Consider the following 17,993-nt stretch of genomic DNA (forward strand, 5'->3'; position numbering starts at 1 on the left):
GAGGGGGAGATAAGGCAGAGGACAGAACCCTAAGAAACTGTGGCCTTTATGAGTCAGCTGGAGAAGGCAAGGGCTAAGTAGGAGCAACCAGAGAGGAAGAAGGAAACGCAGCCCAATTATAATCCTCATAATACCTTGTACCAACTACAGGTGAGGAAACTGCAGGCTTTCGTATTGTTTTATTAGGGCACAAGTACAGAGAAACTCATGCTAAATGTCTTGCTCCGTCATATAACCACCCTTCGCCTAGGGTTTTTGGGGTATCTCCTCCTCAACCCCTGTCCTCCTGTTTAATGCCTCAGTTTTCCAGGTATTGTGATTTTGAAAGTAGAGTGTAAATGGAAAGATTGACAGGATTCAAGAGGTGCTATTTGCACACAGTGAGTCGTGGAGGGGGTATTTTGTTTGTTTTTATTTTTTATATTTAGAGAGGGAGGAAGAGAGAGAAGCATCAAGCAAGAGAGACACATTGTTCAGCTGCCCCCACCCATACACCTGACTGGTGATCGCACCCATGACCTTCCAGTACACAGGATGACGCGCCAACCAACTGAGCCACACTGGCCAGGGCCTCATAGTGAAGACAGTGATGCCTCGAACTTTGGTCTTTACTCAGACAACCTCGCTCTTGGTGATGGTAGGAGGAGGACAAGATGAAGAAAGGTCAGCTAATTCTCAGCACCTGTGCTCCACTCCTTCCTCTTGCACCCGAGGTCGGCATCACTAACGGATCCTCACCTGGCCTCCTTCATGAAGCCTTGACAGGGACTCAGACCCCGTCTCTAGGCTGCCAGCACACTGAACCAGAGCCGGCAAGCCTTCTGGAATAGCGTGGCCATCCCTGGAATGAGCCACCGTCCCACAAACCACCAGAAGGTCTCTTTATTATGATGAACCTTTTATTATAGAGAGAGACTGAACTCTTTTGCATAAAGAATCTCTGGACTGGGTCAGGGAAATCCACCTGCTAAAAGGGCACCAACCAGCTCTCCCTGCCTCTGCCTCCGCTAAGCCCCACTTGCTATGTTCATCTCAAGGTCACTGGAAACAGCAGAGGCTGCTGTCCCCAGGGCCAGGCTGGTGGGTGGGGCCACGCTAACCAGAGGGTCAGGGCTCCTGGCTGTCCACCAGGTCAGAGTCGCCCCGTCTCCCGCCCCAGTCGGTTGTCCAGAACCTGGAGCTGCCGGAGGAAGCCCGAGTTGGGGCAGATATCACGGTGGGTCTGCACCGTCTGGATGGCCTGCACCAGTGTCATGTTCTCGTAGATCATGAGGAAGGCCAGGACGACAGTGGCAGAGCGGCTCACACCCATGGCGCAGTGTACCAGCACGCGGCCTGCAGGGAGACCCGACCCAGTGTCAGTTACCTGCCCTCGTACTACCCACCCATTTGGGATTCAGAAGTCCTTCTGGCCCTCCTTCAGCCCACCTGTCACAGCATCCTAGAATACTGACACGGGGTCCGGTGTCAGGTGGGGCAAATGAGGCCCAGAGAGGGAAAGGAACCGGCTCAAGGTCACACAGTAAGTTAGCGGAGGAGCTAAGGTTAGCAGCTGGGATTCCCCTCTCCTGGTTCAAGGTGCTTCCTCTGGCCTCCTTGAAACCCTGGGGAGTTGGTGGGGAGTGCGAGAGGAGGGTACTGTGGGAGTCCCCTGGGCTTGTGTCTCTCTTTCCCCCCAGTTCTGCCCTCTCCCCGTCCCTGCAGCCCTATGCCCAGGCTTCACCTTAGAAGTGTCTGCTCAAGAGCCTTTGCTAGGTCCTGTGCCTGCTACCCACACCTGCTCTCTCACGGAGGGATATGGTTATACTGATGACCACACCGGACCTTAGTCCTGTCTGTGATTGTTGGGGCCAGGGAGTCTCTGAGGGCACGCTCACTAAATGGTAGTAGCTATTTGCACCATGGGTGGGAGGGGGCTGGAGAGGTTGGGCTCAGGACACACTCCCTATCAGTGCCGCTGGAAAATGGACAGCCCCGGCTCTCACCCACCCCACCTCCTCCCCACCTCCTCCTTCCCCGGAGCCCACCTTGGGGAACACTGAGGGCTGTTCGGATGTATCGGGCAACAGGCAGGAAGTGGACACTGAGGTCAAAGAAGGGGTTGTCATCAGCCTCGATGCCATAGTATTCCAAGGGCATTCCGTGATAGAACTTGGCACCTGTGTCCACTTGAAACTTGCCCGCGGCAACATTCACAACATGGGTGATGCCCAGCTGGGCCAGCTTGCTCTTGTCCCGGGCTGCGTACCTGGAGGGAGGACACAGAGGAGGCTGGGAATTGGGAGGTGGGGGCAGGTCTCCCTTGGGGGGTCAGTTCTGGCTGGACTGGAACTGACCCCTTCCCTCCTCTGCCACTGCCATCAAGGGGAGAGGCGGGAACAGCAAACTGGTCCCAGGTGAAGGGTCTCCTCTAGTTAGAGTTCAAGGTTCCCTTCCCTCAACCAACTTTTCTGGAGAGCATTTTGGCCACAGGCATCAAAAGCCTTTGCCCAGCCGATGTGGCTCAGTGGTTGGGCGTTGACCTATGAACCAGGAGGTCATGGTTCGATTCCTGGTCAGGGCACATGTCTGAGTTGTAGGCTCGATCCCCAGTGTGGGGTGCGCAAGAGGCAGGCAATCAATAATTCTCTCTCATCATTGATATTTCTATCTCCCTCTCCCTCTCCCTCTCCCTTCTTCTTTGAAATCAATAAAAAATATTAAAAAAAAAATGTTCACATACTTTGTCCAGCAAGTCTCCTTCTAAGGACTTAAAGAAAGAAACGGGGGGGAAATCACGAAATATCCTCTAATAGGTGGCTGAGTATGTAAGGTAAATGACATACTATGCAACCACTGAAATAGAGTAGATACAGGTGAACAAGGAAGGGTGTTCATTAACCAATGACACCCCCATAAATGTAATTAAAAAAAGAAAAGTGCTCATGCTATACTGAGAATCTATGGAAAATGTACAATACAAAGCAGAACGTTGTTTAAGAAGGTTTTAAAAATATGTAGTATGATTCCATTAAAAAAAGCTTTCAATATAAAGCAGGTTACAAAACAGGATTATAAAGTGATACCATTTGCTGTAAAAATAAAAAAGAAATGTGAAAAAGCATGTATGTGTGTGTGTGTGTGTGTGTATGCACTTTTTAAAAGTCAACAAGGATTTTATTACTGGTTATCTGTAGGGAGGATAGCATATTTGCCATATTGTTAACAAGAACCCTATTCTCTAAATATTAAGGAAATTTTCTAAAATCCACATATATTGGTCCATATGTTTAAATTTTAAGGAAAAAAAAATGAGAAACAATGACTGAGTTCTACTCTCTCTATGTACCCTATGTAACGCGTGTGTGTTACCAGGACACGTGTACCAGAATGTTTCTAGTATCACTGTTCATAGTAGCCAACAAGTGGGAACAACTCAAGTGTTTGTATACAATAAAATGGATAAAATATGTGGTATTTGTACAATCAAATATTTTTACAGCAATAAAAAAAATGAACTGTAACCACACATAATAACATGGGTGAATCTTACAATTTTGCACAAATTGTGTCACGCACAAAACACACACAATATGATTCCATTCATCTAACTTTAAAAGATAGGCTAAACTAATTATATAGTTAGGTATATGAACGGTAAAAGTATAAGTAAAAGCAAGGAAATAATTACTTCAACTCTTAGTGATTGTCCACAGGGAAACAGTTACAGCAAGAAGGGTCAGAAGGTATTTCTGAAGCACAACTAATGCCTATTTCTTTTCTTTTTTTTAATATATTTTATTGATTTTTTACAGAGAAGAAGGGAGAGGGATAGAGAGTTAGAAACATCGATGAGAGAGATCGATCAGCTGCCTCCTGCACGCCTCCCACTGGGGATGTGCCCGCAACCAAGGTACATGCCCTTGACCGGAATCGAACCTGGGACCCTTGAGTCCGCAGGCCGACGCTCTATCCACTGCGCCAAACCGGTTCTGCAAATGCCTATTTCTTGACCTGGCTGGTGAAACTGTTCATATGCACTCTATGCACTTTTCTTATGAGTGTTCTACTTCCACAATTAAAAAAGTAATTTCTATAAAAGGGAAGAAACATGTGGAAAGAGATGATGGGAGGCCCCTGGAGGGCTCTGGGAGAGGCTCCCCTTCTGCTCCCCACTCTCCCACGTGGGTCGGACTTACGCATCTCCCAGGAAGAGGTTGGGCCAGACCTCGTTGATGTGGCTCAGCACGGTGGCCCGACGGACCCACAGCAAGCGCTGCAGTGAGGACAGCGTGGGCGGCTGGTAGGGCGATGCGGAGACTGTCCCGTGGATCTTGGGTCTCCGGAGGTCCTGCTTCTGCAGGGAATCCATCCTGGAACAGGGTGGACACCGCGGTGGCTAGAGGCATGCTCCCACAAGGTGGGTCCGGCTGGCCCGGAGGCCCAGGTGGTACTGGGATGGTGCGGGAAGGGCTTCAGCTAGTTCGCGTGAGGTTACTAACCAACTCCGCTGGGCTGAGGCTGAGACCATTTCCCCAGGGACGAGGGAATCAACCTCTTGCTACCCTCTCTCCCACCCTCTCCAGAGGCCCTTGAGGCCAGAAACTTTGGCCAAGGGGTCCTTGGGGCTCCCTGTTTGTGGTGATGAGCCAGTGCAGATCCGACCCCTTAAGCCGCTGGTCACTTGGGACTTTGTAGGGATGGAGGCCTCGGATGGCTGTGGCCCCCTCAGCCTGGGCAGCTCATCTCAGCCCCCTCCTCTGCTACCTCCAGGGCTGATCTCCATGTTCAGGTGCTTGGAGAGCAGAGTCCATCTCTGGAGTGAGGGGCCTGGGCTATGCAGGACATCTGTTGCATTTCCATACGGAATGAGCTAATGCCTCTCAGGGGCCTGGGACCTCACTGTGGTAGGTCCCTATTTTACTTGGGAGAAAGCGGAAGGTCAGAGAGAAAAATTGTGCCACCCACAGCCATAGGGCTGATGTGTAGCGAGGCTGTGGTTTCAATCCAGTTCTCTGACCCCGCAGTTCAGTCCCCAAGTCTTCCAGTTACTACCTCTGGGGACTCCAGAGAGTGGTCAACAGCCCATTCAACTCTACAGGGAGCCCGGCGCTGCGGGTACGCCTGTGCCTGTAAGTCCTGGGACTTGCCTCCTTACCCCGATGACTCGGGCCAGCGCTGCGGGTCAGGCCTCACCCAGTTGGGGTGAGTTGTCTCAGGAATCAGCTGGCCGAGGGGGTCCGGGCCCCTGCTGGGCTGAGTGGTCAGTGGCACCAAAACATGGGTCTGGTGTCGTCCTGGGAAGGAGTGCCTCTCTTGGCTAACTGCCCCTGGCCCTCTCAACCAGTAACTAGGGAAGGTACAAACTGGAAAAAACATCTTTTCTCTTTGGCAGGCGGTGCTAGGACCAGAGAGAGAAATAGGCACCCAGGAGGCCACTGGCTTGGCCAAGCTCACCCAGCGGGCAGCCGGTGGGCAGGGTGGAAGGGAAGACCCAGCTTTCCCCTTCATCCCCCACTGAGACCTCTCAGGGCAGGCTGAGTGGCCTGCCACCTACCTAGGGCATGGTCTAGGGCCGGGAGTGGGGGAGTGAGGGCAAGGACAGAGCTAAGCACATGAGCGGAATGGGGCTGGGGCAGGTTCCGCCCAGAACACAAATGCTGTGAAGCGGCTAGAATTCCAGGCCCTCCTCTTGGAGCCCACGGCGGGGTGGGGGTGGGGGGTTGGGGGGGTCTGAGAAGCAGACCTAGGCCCCTGTAGCAGGGAGCACAGTCCCTCCAAACCCCAGGCCTTCTCCATGCTGGGCATCTCTTTCAGTCTTGTCCACATTTCTCTTCCCATGTTAAGTACCCTGGTGTTGCCTGACTGAGGGGTCTGTAGGGGTCTGACCTGAGAATGAGAGGAGTGGCTAGGTGCACAGCAACCACGGGGTAGAGAGTGGGGTAGTGTGTTAGGATGGGGTAAGCCCCCGGGCTCCAGAATCATCCAAAAGCCACACTGGTCTGGAGCTGCCAGCTGGTGCTTGAGCCCCAGGCAAGGCAGATGGGGCTTGGGGAAGTCAGGCAGGCGCGGGCTCAGGCCTCTGAGCTTGGCGTGGGGTAAGGCTGCCCCCCAGTGGCCAGTGGGTGCCTCGCAGCCCAGCTGTGTCTGGGAGTAGGCAGCCAGGCCCTGCTCCTCCAGAGGCTCCTGGGCAGAGGAGGAGACAGCAGAGGGATCAAGGATCTGGGGTTCCTCAGGCACAGCCCCGCCTCAGCCTCCTAGGGCACCTAGGCCCAGGTCTCAAGAATGGCACCTTTCCCTTGGAATAAGGGGTACTCCTCGTCAGACGCCAGCTAGGGCCTCCCTCCTGATGCTCATGGATGGATCCCCCGCCTGTCTACCCATCCCACTTTGCCAGCGCAGGCAGGCCCAGCCCCTGTGGGAAGTGCCTTCCATGTGTTACCTCGCAGCAGCCCCACTGAGGACACTGGCTCAGAGACGTGCACACAGATGCAAGCACCAGGCCTAGGAACACTGCCCACGTCTGCCCTCTTCCAGGCTGGGGACAAACCCACTGGCAGCTCACCGTGGGCAGCCCCTTGCCCAGTGACACATTCTTCATGCTCCAGGCACAACCACAGACAGGGACTTGGTGGCTGCAGCAGCTCCCCCGGTTTCTGCCACCCACAGACCTGGACTGCCAGGGACCTTGCCTAACACTTTCTCCCAATCTCCTCGGCCACCTGAGGGTGACGCAGGGCCCAGCTCCATCAGGGACAGGGCCGGCTTGGCTGCTCTCCCCATGCACTCCAGGCCTCCTTCCTGCATCTCCCCCTAAGCTAACAGATGCCTCTGTAGGCACCAGCTCTGCCTGCTGTTGTGTCACTGCTGATTACAAGTTCACACACTGTTTTCTGCCTTTGCCTCTCTCCTCCTCGCTATGTTGCTTTCCCGTGGCCTCTGTCTCCCACCCTCCCCAGGAGCTGGGCTGCTCCACAGCCTCCCAGCAGCCCTGTCTGCTGGTGGCCTCAGGCCAGGCCCGGCTGTCTCAGGGCAGCAGCTGTTTGCCACCCACCTCCTCGCACAGCCCCAGGAGCTATCCCCCCTCCTCTCCCCTGCTGCTCACTCTCTCTGCCCTCCTTCCCCCACAGGCAGACCAGGTGAGACTGCGGCCTCAGGACAGGTGGGGCGGGAGATCTCTGTGCAGGCTGGCGAAGGAAGCCTGAGAGAGGTGTTCGTGGGCTGCCAGTGGTGAGCGGCCGGTGGGTTTGTCCCCAGCCTGCAGGCCTTGGAGGAGGGCAGACCTAGGCCTGGTGCTGGCATCTGTGTGCACGCTTCTGAGCCAGTGTCCTCAGTGGGGCTGCAGTGAGGACCCCACGGGGTAATGAATGGAAGGCAGGTCCCACAGGCTCTGCCTCATGGTAGCTGCCCAATAAACGGGACATCTTGCTGTTGTTATCATCACTATTATTACCGTTACCTATTCAAGCCGGAGCCATATCCCAGGTAGAGGGCGACTTTCCCAGGGGTCTTTATCTCTGTGTTTCCTGATGTCTCTTTCTCTGTCGCGATGATTATTGTTACATTCACCTCTCACTAAGGATGCACTAGGTACCAGCCAGAGCTAAGTGTTTACATGTTCTCATTGAAGCCTCACAGTACCCTAGGAGGCAGGTAATATCACGATCCCCATTTTACAGGGAAGGAAGCCGAGACTCAGAGAGATTAAGCGATTTACCCAAGGTCACACAGCCAACAGCATGGGAGCCAGGATTCAAGCGCAGGTCTTTCTGACTCTGCGAGGCTTTGTCTGTGCCTTTATTTGACCCGTCCATCCCCCAATCTAACCCAGTCCCCCTCACCCCCGCCACAATACACGCAGGCCCAGGTGCCCTGGCCCTCACTACCCAGCAAGCTCTGTGCAGCCCCTGAAATAGGGGCACTCACCCACCTGCAGGGGGATCTGGCCCGGGCTCTGGTCTTGTCTGACAGGCACGTTGTGCTGCTGACTTCCAGCCGCTTGTCTCTGCGCACTTGCTGCTGTTTCTATTTTTGATTTGAGTTTAATTATAAAGCATGATGTGCTGCTCCCCTCTCCGGCCTCTCCTGCCACTCCCCACTCCCCCACTGGCCCCACGGCACGGTCAGTGCCACACACAGCCAGGCAGCCAGCAGGGGGATGCCTCCGGCAGGAGGATGCCTGCGGCATGCGTGGATGTGGATGTTGGTTGTGGGCAGGGAGAAGGAAGATCAAATAAGCCATTTTAAAAGCTTCAAGGGGGGTGTGGAACATGGGCAGAAAGTTGAAGCTGGAAGGATCCTCTATGGAGGAGGATGGGGAAGAGAGCAGCCAAAATCACACACAAACCAGCGGGATCGCCAACATCAGGACCCAGGCCCAGGGCTTTTAGTTGGGGGCTAAGGATTACATTAAGATCTAGAAGACGCGGGTTGAGGGAAGTATGGGAAGACAGACAGACAAAGGGGTCAGTGGGGTTCAGAGCAGGTCTTCTGACGCCCTGGCCGACTGTCAGAAGCTCTGTCCAGAAGCCCCTCTGCCCTCTGCCAAGTTCCTCCTTCCCCCAGAGGCATTCTGACCCAGGTCCCACTTCCGTGTGGCCAGGGAAATGGTCCTTAAGGCTCCTCCTAAGGTTAACTGTGATCAGCTTGAGACCTTGGATTCGGGCCTATTAAGAACCCTCCCTGCTCTCCAGAGACCCTCCTCATATACCCAAACCTCAGTGGTCTTCCCACTCACTCTCAGGTACCATGCGCTCACACCTGTGTACCCCGCAGCCACACCTGCAGGGTCTCTGAAGTCTGGGCTCCAGGGAATAAGGCCCAGCCCCTGCTGGGGCTCCCTGAGCCCAGGGAAAGCTGGTGGATCTCCTCAGATCTCGTCCCGTCCTCCCCCCACCCCCAGGGCCCATTCCCACCTGTGGGGGCTGAAGACAGTGGCTGAGAGAAAGTGCAGGCAGCCTGAGGAAGCGGAAGGAGTAGCAGGCTGTCGGCCGGACCCCACACTGGGATCTGATCATCTTCTGGGTGTCCGCCTGGGCCAGAGCCCCCAGCAGCGCCAGCAGGGCCAGTGCCAGGGTGGCAAAGAGGCAGAGCCCCGTGGCAGGGAGCAAGGACCAGCTCTGGGGGAGAATGAGCTCCATGTTACAGGCAGGAAAGCCAAGGCCAGATTGGCTGGGGCCACATCATTGTGTCGGGATAGGAGCTGCCACCCAAACCTGCTTCTGCTTTGAACCCCCTGGGTAAGGTCAAGAGGGCACCGGTGCTGGGAGAGATGAGGAGGCAGGTTTGGGGCCCAGGGCTCACAGCCCCTCATTTTGCAGTGCCCAGCCCCAGGGCTGCGGGGTATGGCTTCATGGGCTGCACAACGTACAACACCCAGGGGCTCCAGTTGCACAGACTATTCGGGGGATGCACCCCCAGGAACTGTGCAATGCTGTAGCTCAGGTGACTCCGCCAAAGCCAGCTGCCTGATGGGAAAATGCTGAGGGTTTGGGTCAGGGTATTTGAGAGCCTCAGGCCTAGGAAGTGGGGTGACTGGGCATGATCAGAGACCTGCTGCTCTGCCAGGCTCCTGAAGCCTGTTTAGAGGAAAGAGCAGGGCGGGAGCACGCATTCCGGCCCTCCTCTTGGCTCCCCGTGCCCGCAGAGCTCACCACAACAGCTTCCCACTCAGCTTAGCCCCCGGCCTAGGCCCAACTCCAGCTATAACCCTCATTTCCTCCCATTACACTCACCCCCTAATTCCAAACCTAGCCCTCCATCCTGCCCTAATCCCCATCCCCAAGATGCTCACCCTCCTGACAGCATGTGGGAAGGGGTCAAATTGCTAATGTGCCCCTCCCCACACTTGGTTGAGCTGGCATTCAAAAACCAAGACAGCTCTTTTGAGTGGGGGCCGGGGAAGGATTGAGGCCGTGCTCTTGGCAGGAGGAGAAAGTTGTTGCTCTTCCAACTATCAGGAGAGCCTAGGCCAGCCACCCACCCCCACCGGCAGCGCCTGTGAGCCAGTGGGTGGTGCGGCACAGCCAAAGTCAAGGTTGAGGAGAGCTGAGGGAAGGAGCTGGCTAGCAGGAGCTAGAGGCAGGCTCAGGGAGTGGACAGCAGCTCTGGAGGCCTAACCCCCCAGCTGATGGCACCCACGGGAGATGTGATGTGGGGGAGGCGGGCTGCTGGGACCGGCTGGGGACAAGACCCAGCCTGGGCGTGGTGGGAGAAGGGCAGTGGGGAAGAGCTGCTTCCTCTGCAGCTCCCTCACAACCCTGGTAGCACCCAGGAAGAGACACCCTGGCCTCCTCCCAGTGAGCTGGAGGAAAACCCAGGGCTGATGCCAGAGAAGTGGAAGCAGCGTGTTGCTGGGGTAGCCCGACTCTGTCCACTAGGCAGCTGGGGACACGGGCCTCCAGCAGGAGGGGAGGGGCTTGAGGAGGGAGGTGGTAGGGATCGGTTCCCCTTGTGCTATTGCTCCAAATGCGCTGAACACAGAACAGGAGGCAGGTACATGGAAGCAGGAAGGAGTCTGAATAGACTTCAGTAAGACCTTTATGTCCTACAGGAGTCCCAGAGCCAGAGAGGAGGGAGGTTAGGGAGAGTCCTTCTACTGATCTGAGATCAGATTGGGGGCGGGGGGCAGGTAGGGCACGGGGTGCTGGGTCGGAGGAGAGGATGGATTGGCATGATGACAGGAGAATGTCACATCAGCAGGGCTGGTGGCAGCACCTGTTCTCCTTCCCCACGTGGGGACGGTGAGTCCGGGGTGATGTGAGAATTCGCTTAATTTAAGCAATAGCTGCAGCCGCACTTTCCCCCAGACCTGAAGCTGTGGGAAGATTCAGACAGACCATGGTTCCAGGACTGGCTGGCTGCTGCCTTGGGCGGTGGGGGGTGGGGGGGGTAAGAGAGCCCCCACAGGCCTTTGACCAAGGAGACATCGCAGGTCAGCATCAAGACCAGGTAGGAAGGCCTCACCTCTTCCATTTTAAGCTTTCCAACCCTTTCTTTCCTAGTCTTTCCATCCTCTCTGGGGTCTGAAGAACCTGGGTAGGCTGGGAGAGAGAGGCTTATCTTGGCTGGGCCCTGATAAGGCCTTGGGTTGGTGAGGGGAGCCCAGCAGGTTGGAGAGTGGGCCAAGCCCCCTTCCACCCTCAGTTCCAGCCAGTCAGCCCTAACAACTACTCTCACTGTCCCCTCCCATGTCCCCCACCCACCCTCCCCTGACCTTTCACTTCCAGCCCTCATTGGCCTCCCCCTTCCTGTTCCCTGCCCAGCTCTCAACGGGCCTCTCACTTCTAACTGCACCCAGCCTTGCCCCCTTGTCCCCTCCCCCTGCCCAGCCCTCACCTGGCCCCTCAGCTCCGGCCTGCACCCCGCAGCTTCTGGTCCAGCTGGCAGAGCTGGTGGAGGAAGCCGCGGTTCGGGAAGACCCATCGGTGCTGCCTCACGGTGATCACTGCCTGGCGCAGGGACATCTGCTGGCGCAGCATGAGGTAGGCCAGGACCAGAGTGGCGGAGCGGCTCACGCCTACCACGCAGTGCACCAGGACCTTGGCTGAGGGAGACATCCTGGTGAAAGAAGACCCTTTCCCACCAGCAGGCCCACCTAGGGGCTGGGGTGGGGGCCCAAGTTCCTCTCCATGCCCTGCTTTGCGTGTACTCTGTGACAAGCCCCGGCCAAGTCATTCAACATTTAGGGACCTCAGTGTCTTGATCTGTCAGATGCGTAGACCAGCTCCTACTTAGCCTCATGGAACTTGTCATTATGGTTGGTGGGACGACGGTCAAAGTGGACCCCTTGGGCTAGGGCCCAAAGTCTTATAAGTCATGGCTCATAAGACCCTCCATGAATGAACTGGCCCCCCTAATCCTGCAGCCTCATCTCAGGCTGTCCCACCCCAATCTTCAGCTCTAGCCGTGCCGCGTAACTTCCAGCTCCTTGAAGCTGTCATGGTCTCTGGCCTCCAGCCTTAGCACATGCTTTTCCAACTCCTTGTAACCCTTTCCCCCTGCTCTCGGACTGACTAACATCTACTACTCATCTATCAGGGTTCAGCTTCTTTGCATAGGCGTTCCTGACCACTCATGGGGTCGCCTGAATCATGGTGCAGCTCATCCTTTTTGCACGTGGCCCAGTGACTACTGCTGCAGGGGGGAGTCACCTGCCTCCCTGCTCCTCTGAGCTGAGCACCCCTGCCCTGCGCTCCCTCAGCTCTTCACATTTCCCCACTCCGTGCATAGCACTCGTACCACTTTACACTGTGACTGCCTTCCCTCCAAACATAAGGACAAGGTCCGTGAGGACAGGCACCCTGCCTTGTCTAAGTGTGAATTCCCAGCATCTAGCTCAGTGCCTGGCACAGAGAAGATAGTACATAGCTGGCAAGTGGATGGATGAAGAACAAATGAATGTCAAAGTGTTTTGAATATTAAGAAGTGCTGTGAGGCATAGTCTTGTCTCTCCCGTTGCGCAGTTGAGAAACTGAAGTCCAGAGAGGGATGCTGGCTCGCCCAGGTTCCAGTGGCAAAGGCCAGAGTGCTCACCCAGGATAAACACAGGATAGGGGCCCAGCTTCCCCCGGGGCCCTTGTTGTCCCCTGGGTGCTAGAAGTTTTGTTTTTGGTTTTTTTTTCCATTTGAAAGTACTTTGTGGCATAAACCAGACATCTAGGTACCGAACGGCGATTTCTGAAGGCTGCGTGCTACAGAGAAAGAATTGCATTTGCTGTTCGGGAGGCCTGGCTTGCAGGGCTGCTCCTAACCGTGGCATGGTCTTGTATTCTAGGCCTCAGTTTCTCCATGTGTGAAGCTACGCAGTTGGATAAATCACTGGAGCACCGAGCAGACATTTTTTTTAAAAAAAAAAGCTGATGGCTTTTTAAAAACTAGGGATGGTTGGGGTCCTCCCCTGAGGCCTCCGGGAGGACCCAGTGCGGCTCTCTCTGTGGCGAGCACAGCGCCTCCTCTTCCCTTTCCTCCGGGTGCCTTTTCCTTGCTCCCTCCTTTTCCTGGGCTCCCAGGGCCTTCTCTGGCCTCTGTGGCTTGTTTCCTGAGCCCATTTCTTCCATGGCTCTTTTCTACCTCTGTGACTTTCTAGATAAACCTTCTCTTACAGTTTAGAAAAAAAAATTGTTTTAAATAAAAACGAGGGATGGAAGGGCATGATGTTTGAAGGGAAACTGGACATCCCCCCAGGACTGGACAGGATGGATCTGAGATCAGACGCCAAGTCCTACCCCCAGGTGTGCTGAGGCCGCGGTGAATGAAGTCAGCTGCAGAGGAGAAGTAGGCACTGATGTCGAAATCGGGGAGGTCGTGGGCTGGCACCCCCAGATAGCTCACGCTGCTGCCGTAGAAGTCAGGGCCGCCCTGACAGTAGAGGCCTCCATGGGCGGCGTTCAGCACGTGGGTGATGCCCAGCTTCCAGAGCTCAAAGCGGTTATTGGCTGTGGCCCTGGGGAGCGGAGGAAGGGGGCTGGATGCTGGCTGAGCCATGGGGTCCAGGAGGGAGCCCCCTACGTCAGGCCCCCTACTTCAGAGGGATGGAGCCATTAGGGTCCAAAGGAAGGCGGAAGGAACCCAGCAAGCTAGAGCTGGATCCACAGCTCCCAGGGCCACCCTCAGAGCTTTCAGTGGGAGAGCTGGTGGGAGAGGAAGTTATCTGTAGCCCCGCTTTGCTTCCTGAGGCCATGCGCCCCTGCTGGCTGGGACAGAAAGGAGAGGATTGCCTCACCCCTGGGACCTGGCTGCCCCGCCCTTCCTTCCTGCCCCATGCCTTCCCACGCGCTTCCGGGCTCTGCTGGCCACTACCTCATACCTGCTTCTACTCTGCAAATGTTTAGAGGTGACAACTTTCCTGATTCACCTTTAGTCAGGCTTCCTCGCCCACTGTGACCCAGGAGAGAGGCTGGGACCAGGAAGGGAAGCTCTCTGTCCAATCCATTTCATACCCCACATCACCATTCCCCAGGCCTCTGCCCCCGAAACTCCCCCATTTTCCTGGATATGTCAGCAGACTCCAGGAATTTCTGGGAGCTCCCCTCTTTCCGGCAGGCAAAGTCCCCACTCCCCCTGGTGGCCGCATCTGATCACTGCACTGTCCCCAGCACACAGGACTTCTGGAGAAAGTCCCCGGGCCGAGAATGCTCAGTGCAGAACTGTCTCCGTGTTCCCATCCCGCTCCTATCTCTGGTAAAGAGCCCAGGAACTGTCTGTTCTTGTTCCCACCCCTACACCCCTTAGGCCAGCTACTACTCACGCATCTCCTATGTAAAGGTTGGGCCAAACTTCATCTGCCCGGTTGCAAGAAGAAATTTTCCCCGCCCGCAGGAGCTCTTCCAGTTCCACAACGCTGGGGCTAGGTGTGGCTCCCGTATCTCCCCACAGCTCTGGGAGCGGGGCCTCAGCCATGGGCCAGCCCACCCACTCCCCTGTCTCTGCAGTCACTCCTCTCTGCCTCTCCAGGGTCATTTCTCCGGCCGGAGATTGGCAGGGACAGGTGGGACAGAAAGAAGTGACTCAGCAAGTCACCGGGGCCTCCAGAGGGAACAGGACATTTTCTTCCCCAAGTCACCCCCGCCAACCCCCAACTCCATGACCACATGGAATCAAACATACCTCTGCAAACCACTTTATCTCTGCACCTCTGTTTCTTCATCCGCAAAGTAAGGATAATTGCACCTACCTCAAAGAATTGCAAAGATTTGCCCTAGCTGGTTTGGCTCAGAGGATAGAGTGTTGGCCTGCGAACTGAAGGGTCCCGGGTTCAATTCTGGTCAAGGGTACAAGGGCATGTACCTTGGTTGCAGGCTCCTCCCCGGACTGGGCCCTGGTCAGGGCTCCTGCAGGAGGCAACCAATCGATGTGTTTCTCTCACATCGATGTTTCTCTCTGTCTTTCCTTCTCTCTTCCACTCTCTCTCTCAAGATCAATAAAAAAAAATCCTCAGATAAGGATTTTAAAAAAAAGAGAGAGAGAGAGAGAGCTCTAACTGGTTTGGCTCCGTGGATAGAGCGTCAGCCTGCAGACTGAAGGGTCCCAGGTTCGATTCTGGTCAAGGGCATATACCTTGGTTGTGGGCACATCCCCAGTAGGGAGTGTGCAGGAGGCAGCTGAATTGATGCTTCTCTCTCATCAAGGTTCTAACTCTCTATCCCTCTCCCTTCCCCTCTGTAAAAAATCAATAAAATATATTTTTTAAAAAAAAGAATTGTGAAGATTTAATGAAACAAAGGATGTTCTGTTTCTAACATGTAACAGATGCTAAAACATTTCTGGATAGGTTAAGTGGCCCGAAAAGGCTACTCCATCCTGAGGACTGAGTTAAAGTAGAGACTCAGGGTGGAGAGGAGATGGTTGACTGTAAGGATGAACGAGAGGAAAAGCTCTGCAGTCTGGGTCAGAACTGTTGGATGAGTCTCCAGAGTCTAGTTTCCTGAGTTGCTGAGTCAGAGAACGATGGAGAGTCAGCATGGAAGACCTCATCTGAAGGGTACCCACAGGGTTCACCAGTGAAGGTTTGAACAGTGATTTTGTCATGCAGATGGCTGATTTATCAAAAGAGAAGGCTGAAACGGGCCATGTATGTCAAAGGGGAAGAAAGAAGGGACTTGAATGTTGCCCTAGAGCAGTGATTGCGAGCCTTTTGAGCTCGGCGCGTCAGCATTTTGAAAAACCCTAACTTAACTCTGGTGCCGTGTCACATATAGGAATTTTTTGATATTTGCAACCATAGTAAAACAAAGACTTATATTTTTGATATTTATTTTATATATTGAAATGCCATTTAAAAAAGAAAAATCAACCAAAAAATGAGTTCGCATGTCACCTCTGACACGCGTGTCATAGGCTCGCCATCACTGGACTAGAGTCTAAGGGCCTGTCATCAGAAACATTTTTTTGAGTTGGGAGGGAGAGTCTCCACCACAGAAACTGAGAAAGGTCTGTATCTGTCCTTCTGCCAGAGCTAGTTATTGGCAAAAGAGATGAGATGTCTTGCTGGCTTTCAGATGACTTCATGAAGGTCCTGACGGGGCAGGGGAAGCACCAGCTGCAGTAGGAAGCCTCCCTGCTGTCCTGGCCTTGAGGCCAGCTTGAGGGTAACGTCCACACCAGGACATCCCACGTAAGCATGTCCACCCCAGAACCTGTCCCCACCCCCATAAGAGCACTGAAGTCTGTCTTGCACTGGTTGGGAAAGTAAGGCCAAGGAGGGGCTGGAGCCCAGGTCACAGATCGTTTTGGATTTGGTTGATGCCAGTGCTAAGCAGGGCTGAAGCCAGGGGCTGCCAAGGACAGGGATCTGGAGCGGCCCCAGGAGATGGTTGAGGAGCCTGGGAGTTCCCACGGGGCAGGGTAGTATAGAAGAAGAGCATGGAGTCTAAAGTTAGACAGATTTGAATAGGAATACTGGCTTTGGCACATATTAACTGCAATAATTCAGACAAGTTTCTTGGCCGTGTAGAGTTGGCACAAGGATTAAGTGAGATATTTATATGGCATTTGGCATCCCTGTCAGAGAGTAAAGGGGCAATAAATGGTAACAAGGATCATCATGAGTTGGCTCTTGGAGAGGAGCTGGCTCCCTCTAGAGCAGCGGTTCTCAACCTTCCTAATGCCGGGACCCTTTAATGCAGTTCCTCATGTTGTGGTGACCCCCAACCATAAAATTATTTTCGTTGCTACTTCATAACTGTAATTTTGCTCCTGTTATGAATCGTAATGTAAATGTCTGATATGCATGATATATTTTCATTGTTACAAATTGAACATAATTAAAGCATAGTGATTAATCACAAAAACAATATGTAGCCCTAACCGGTTTGGCTCAGTGGATAGAGCGTCAGCCTGCAGACTCAAGGGTCTCGGGTTCGATTCTGGCCAAGGGCATGTACCTTGATTGCTGGCACATCCCCAGTAGGGAGTGTGCAGGAGGCAGCTGATCGATGTTTCTCTCTCATCCATGTTTCTAACTCTCTATCCCTCTCCCTTCCTCTCTGTGAAAAATTAATAAAATATATTTTTAAAAAATATGTAATTATATATGTGTTTTCCCAATGGTCTTAGGCGATCCCTGTGAAAGGGTCGTTCAACCCCCAAAGGGGTCACGACCCACAAGTTGAGAACCGCTGCTCTAGAGGAATGAGGGTAATTTCCCCTCGTCCTCAAACCCCATTTACCCACCTGTCGGCCCCTCCCCATCTTCACCAGCCTGATCTCCTTTGGCCTTATCTTCTCGCTTTGGGCCTGACGCATGCGCTCCTGGGTTTTCTTGCCAGGCTCTCGCTCGCATCTTGAGCCCCGCGCCTCTTCCGGTTTTGGCCCCGCCCCCACCATGGGCTCCGCCTCCCGTCAGCGGGGCCCCGCCTCCTGAAGCAGTTCCGGTTTGGTTTAAGAGCAGTTGCCCGAGCCGCGGAGACCTGGGCAGGAGCAATGCCTGCGCGCAGCCGCCACCGCTCTCGCCTCCACTCCGGGTCCCCTCCCCGGGCTCCGCCCCCGGCGCTCGGGGCGCTCCACTCCGGCGAGGCTCGGAGGGCCCCGGACTCCGACGGCGGCTCGGACGCCGACTCCGAGGTGGGTCCGGGCAGCCCGACTCGGACCACAGAGGTGAGCGGCGGCTGAGGCTGCAGCGAGGGGAGTTTGGGGGCACCTGCGGCCAGGGGCGATCGGGGTGTCGGGGCTGAAGCCGGGGGGTGCCGAGAACAGGGATCCGAGGGGCCCCGGGAGACGGTTGAGGAGCCCGGAGAGTGGCTCTAGAATGGAACCTGAGGGAAATGGAGGTGGTGAGCCGAGGGCCCGAGGGGGATGACGATGGCCGGCGCGGAGGGGCAAGTAGAGGCTGAGGGGCGAGAGGGAGCGGGACGCGGAGGGAGAGGCAGCTTGAGAGGCAAGGGCTCGAGGGTTTGAAGGAGGGTGGTGCGAAGAGATGGCAGGGCCCCGCGGGCTTGGGGACGGAGGAGAGATGCTCTGGGATTTGGCCGCGAGGGCTCGGGCTCGGGCTCGGAGGAGCGGGACCTGGGCCGAGC

At 55.1% G+C, this 17,993-nt stretch overlaps 2 protein-coding genes across 3 annotated transcripts in view; one reads left to right on the forward strand and one right to left on the reverse strand.

Annotated features, from left to right (window-relative positions):
• Positions 1–245: 245 nt before the first annotated feature.
• Positions 246–13,345, reverse strand: DUSP13 (dual specificity phosphatase 13). Of its 2 annotated transcripts, XM_036337186.1 has the most exons (7): positions 13,206–13,345; positions 11,317–11,524; positions 8,895–9,098; positions 7,910–8,004; positions 4,179–4,352; positions 2,028–2,248; positions 246–1,335 (listed from the first exon to the last, which is right to left on the reverse strand). In XM_036337186.1, exons 2-7 carry the CDS (start codon positions 11,401–11,403, stop codon positions 1,133–1,135), a joined length of 984 nt encoding a protein of 327 aa, XP_036193079.1. In that variant the 5' UTR covers positions 11,404–11,524; positions 13,206–13,345; the 3' UTR covers positions 246–1,132. The 2 variants fall into 2 exon arrangements, with proteins under 2 accessions (XP_036193079.1, XP_036193080.1); XM_036337187.1 differs by lacking the exon at positions 8,895–9,098 and having other exon boundaries at positions 334–1,335.
• Positions 13,346–17,359: 4,014 nt separating this feature from the next.
• The window catches only part of SAMD8 (sterile alpha motif domain containing 8), a 60,410-nt gene continuing 59,776 nt past the window's right edge, over positions 17,360–17,993 (forward strand). Inside the window, exon 1 of the mRNA XM_036337188.1 lies at positions 17,360–17,574. Within this exon, the coding sequence (XP_036193081.1) occupies positions 17,401–17,574 (174 nt within the window). The 5' untranslated portion in view covers positions 17,360–17,400. The remainder of the gene's footprint in view (positions 17,575–17,993) is intronic.

This window comes from Myotis myotis, unplaced genomic scaffold (assembly GCF_014108235.1).
Source record: "Myotis myotis isolate mMyoMyo1 unplaced genomic scaffold, mMyoMyo1.p scaffold_m19_p_15, whole genome shotgun sequence".
In the NCBI taxonomy this organism is placed as follows: Eukaryota; Metazoa; Chordata; class Mammalia; order Chiroptera; family Vespertilionidae; genus Myotis; species Myotis myotis.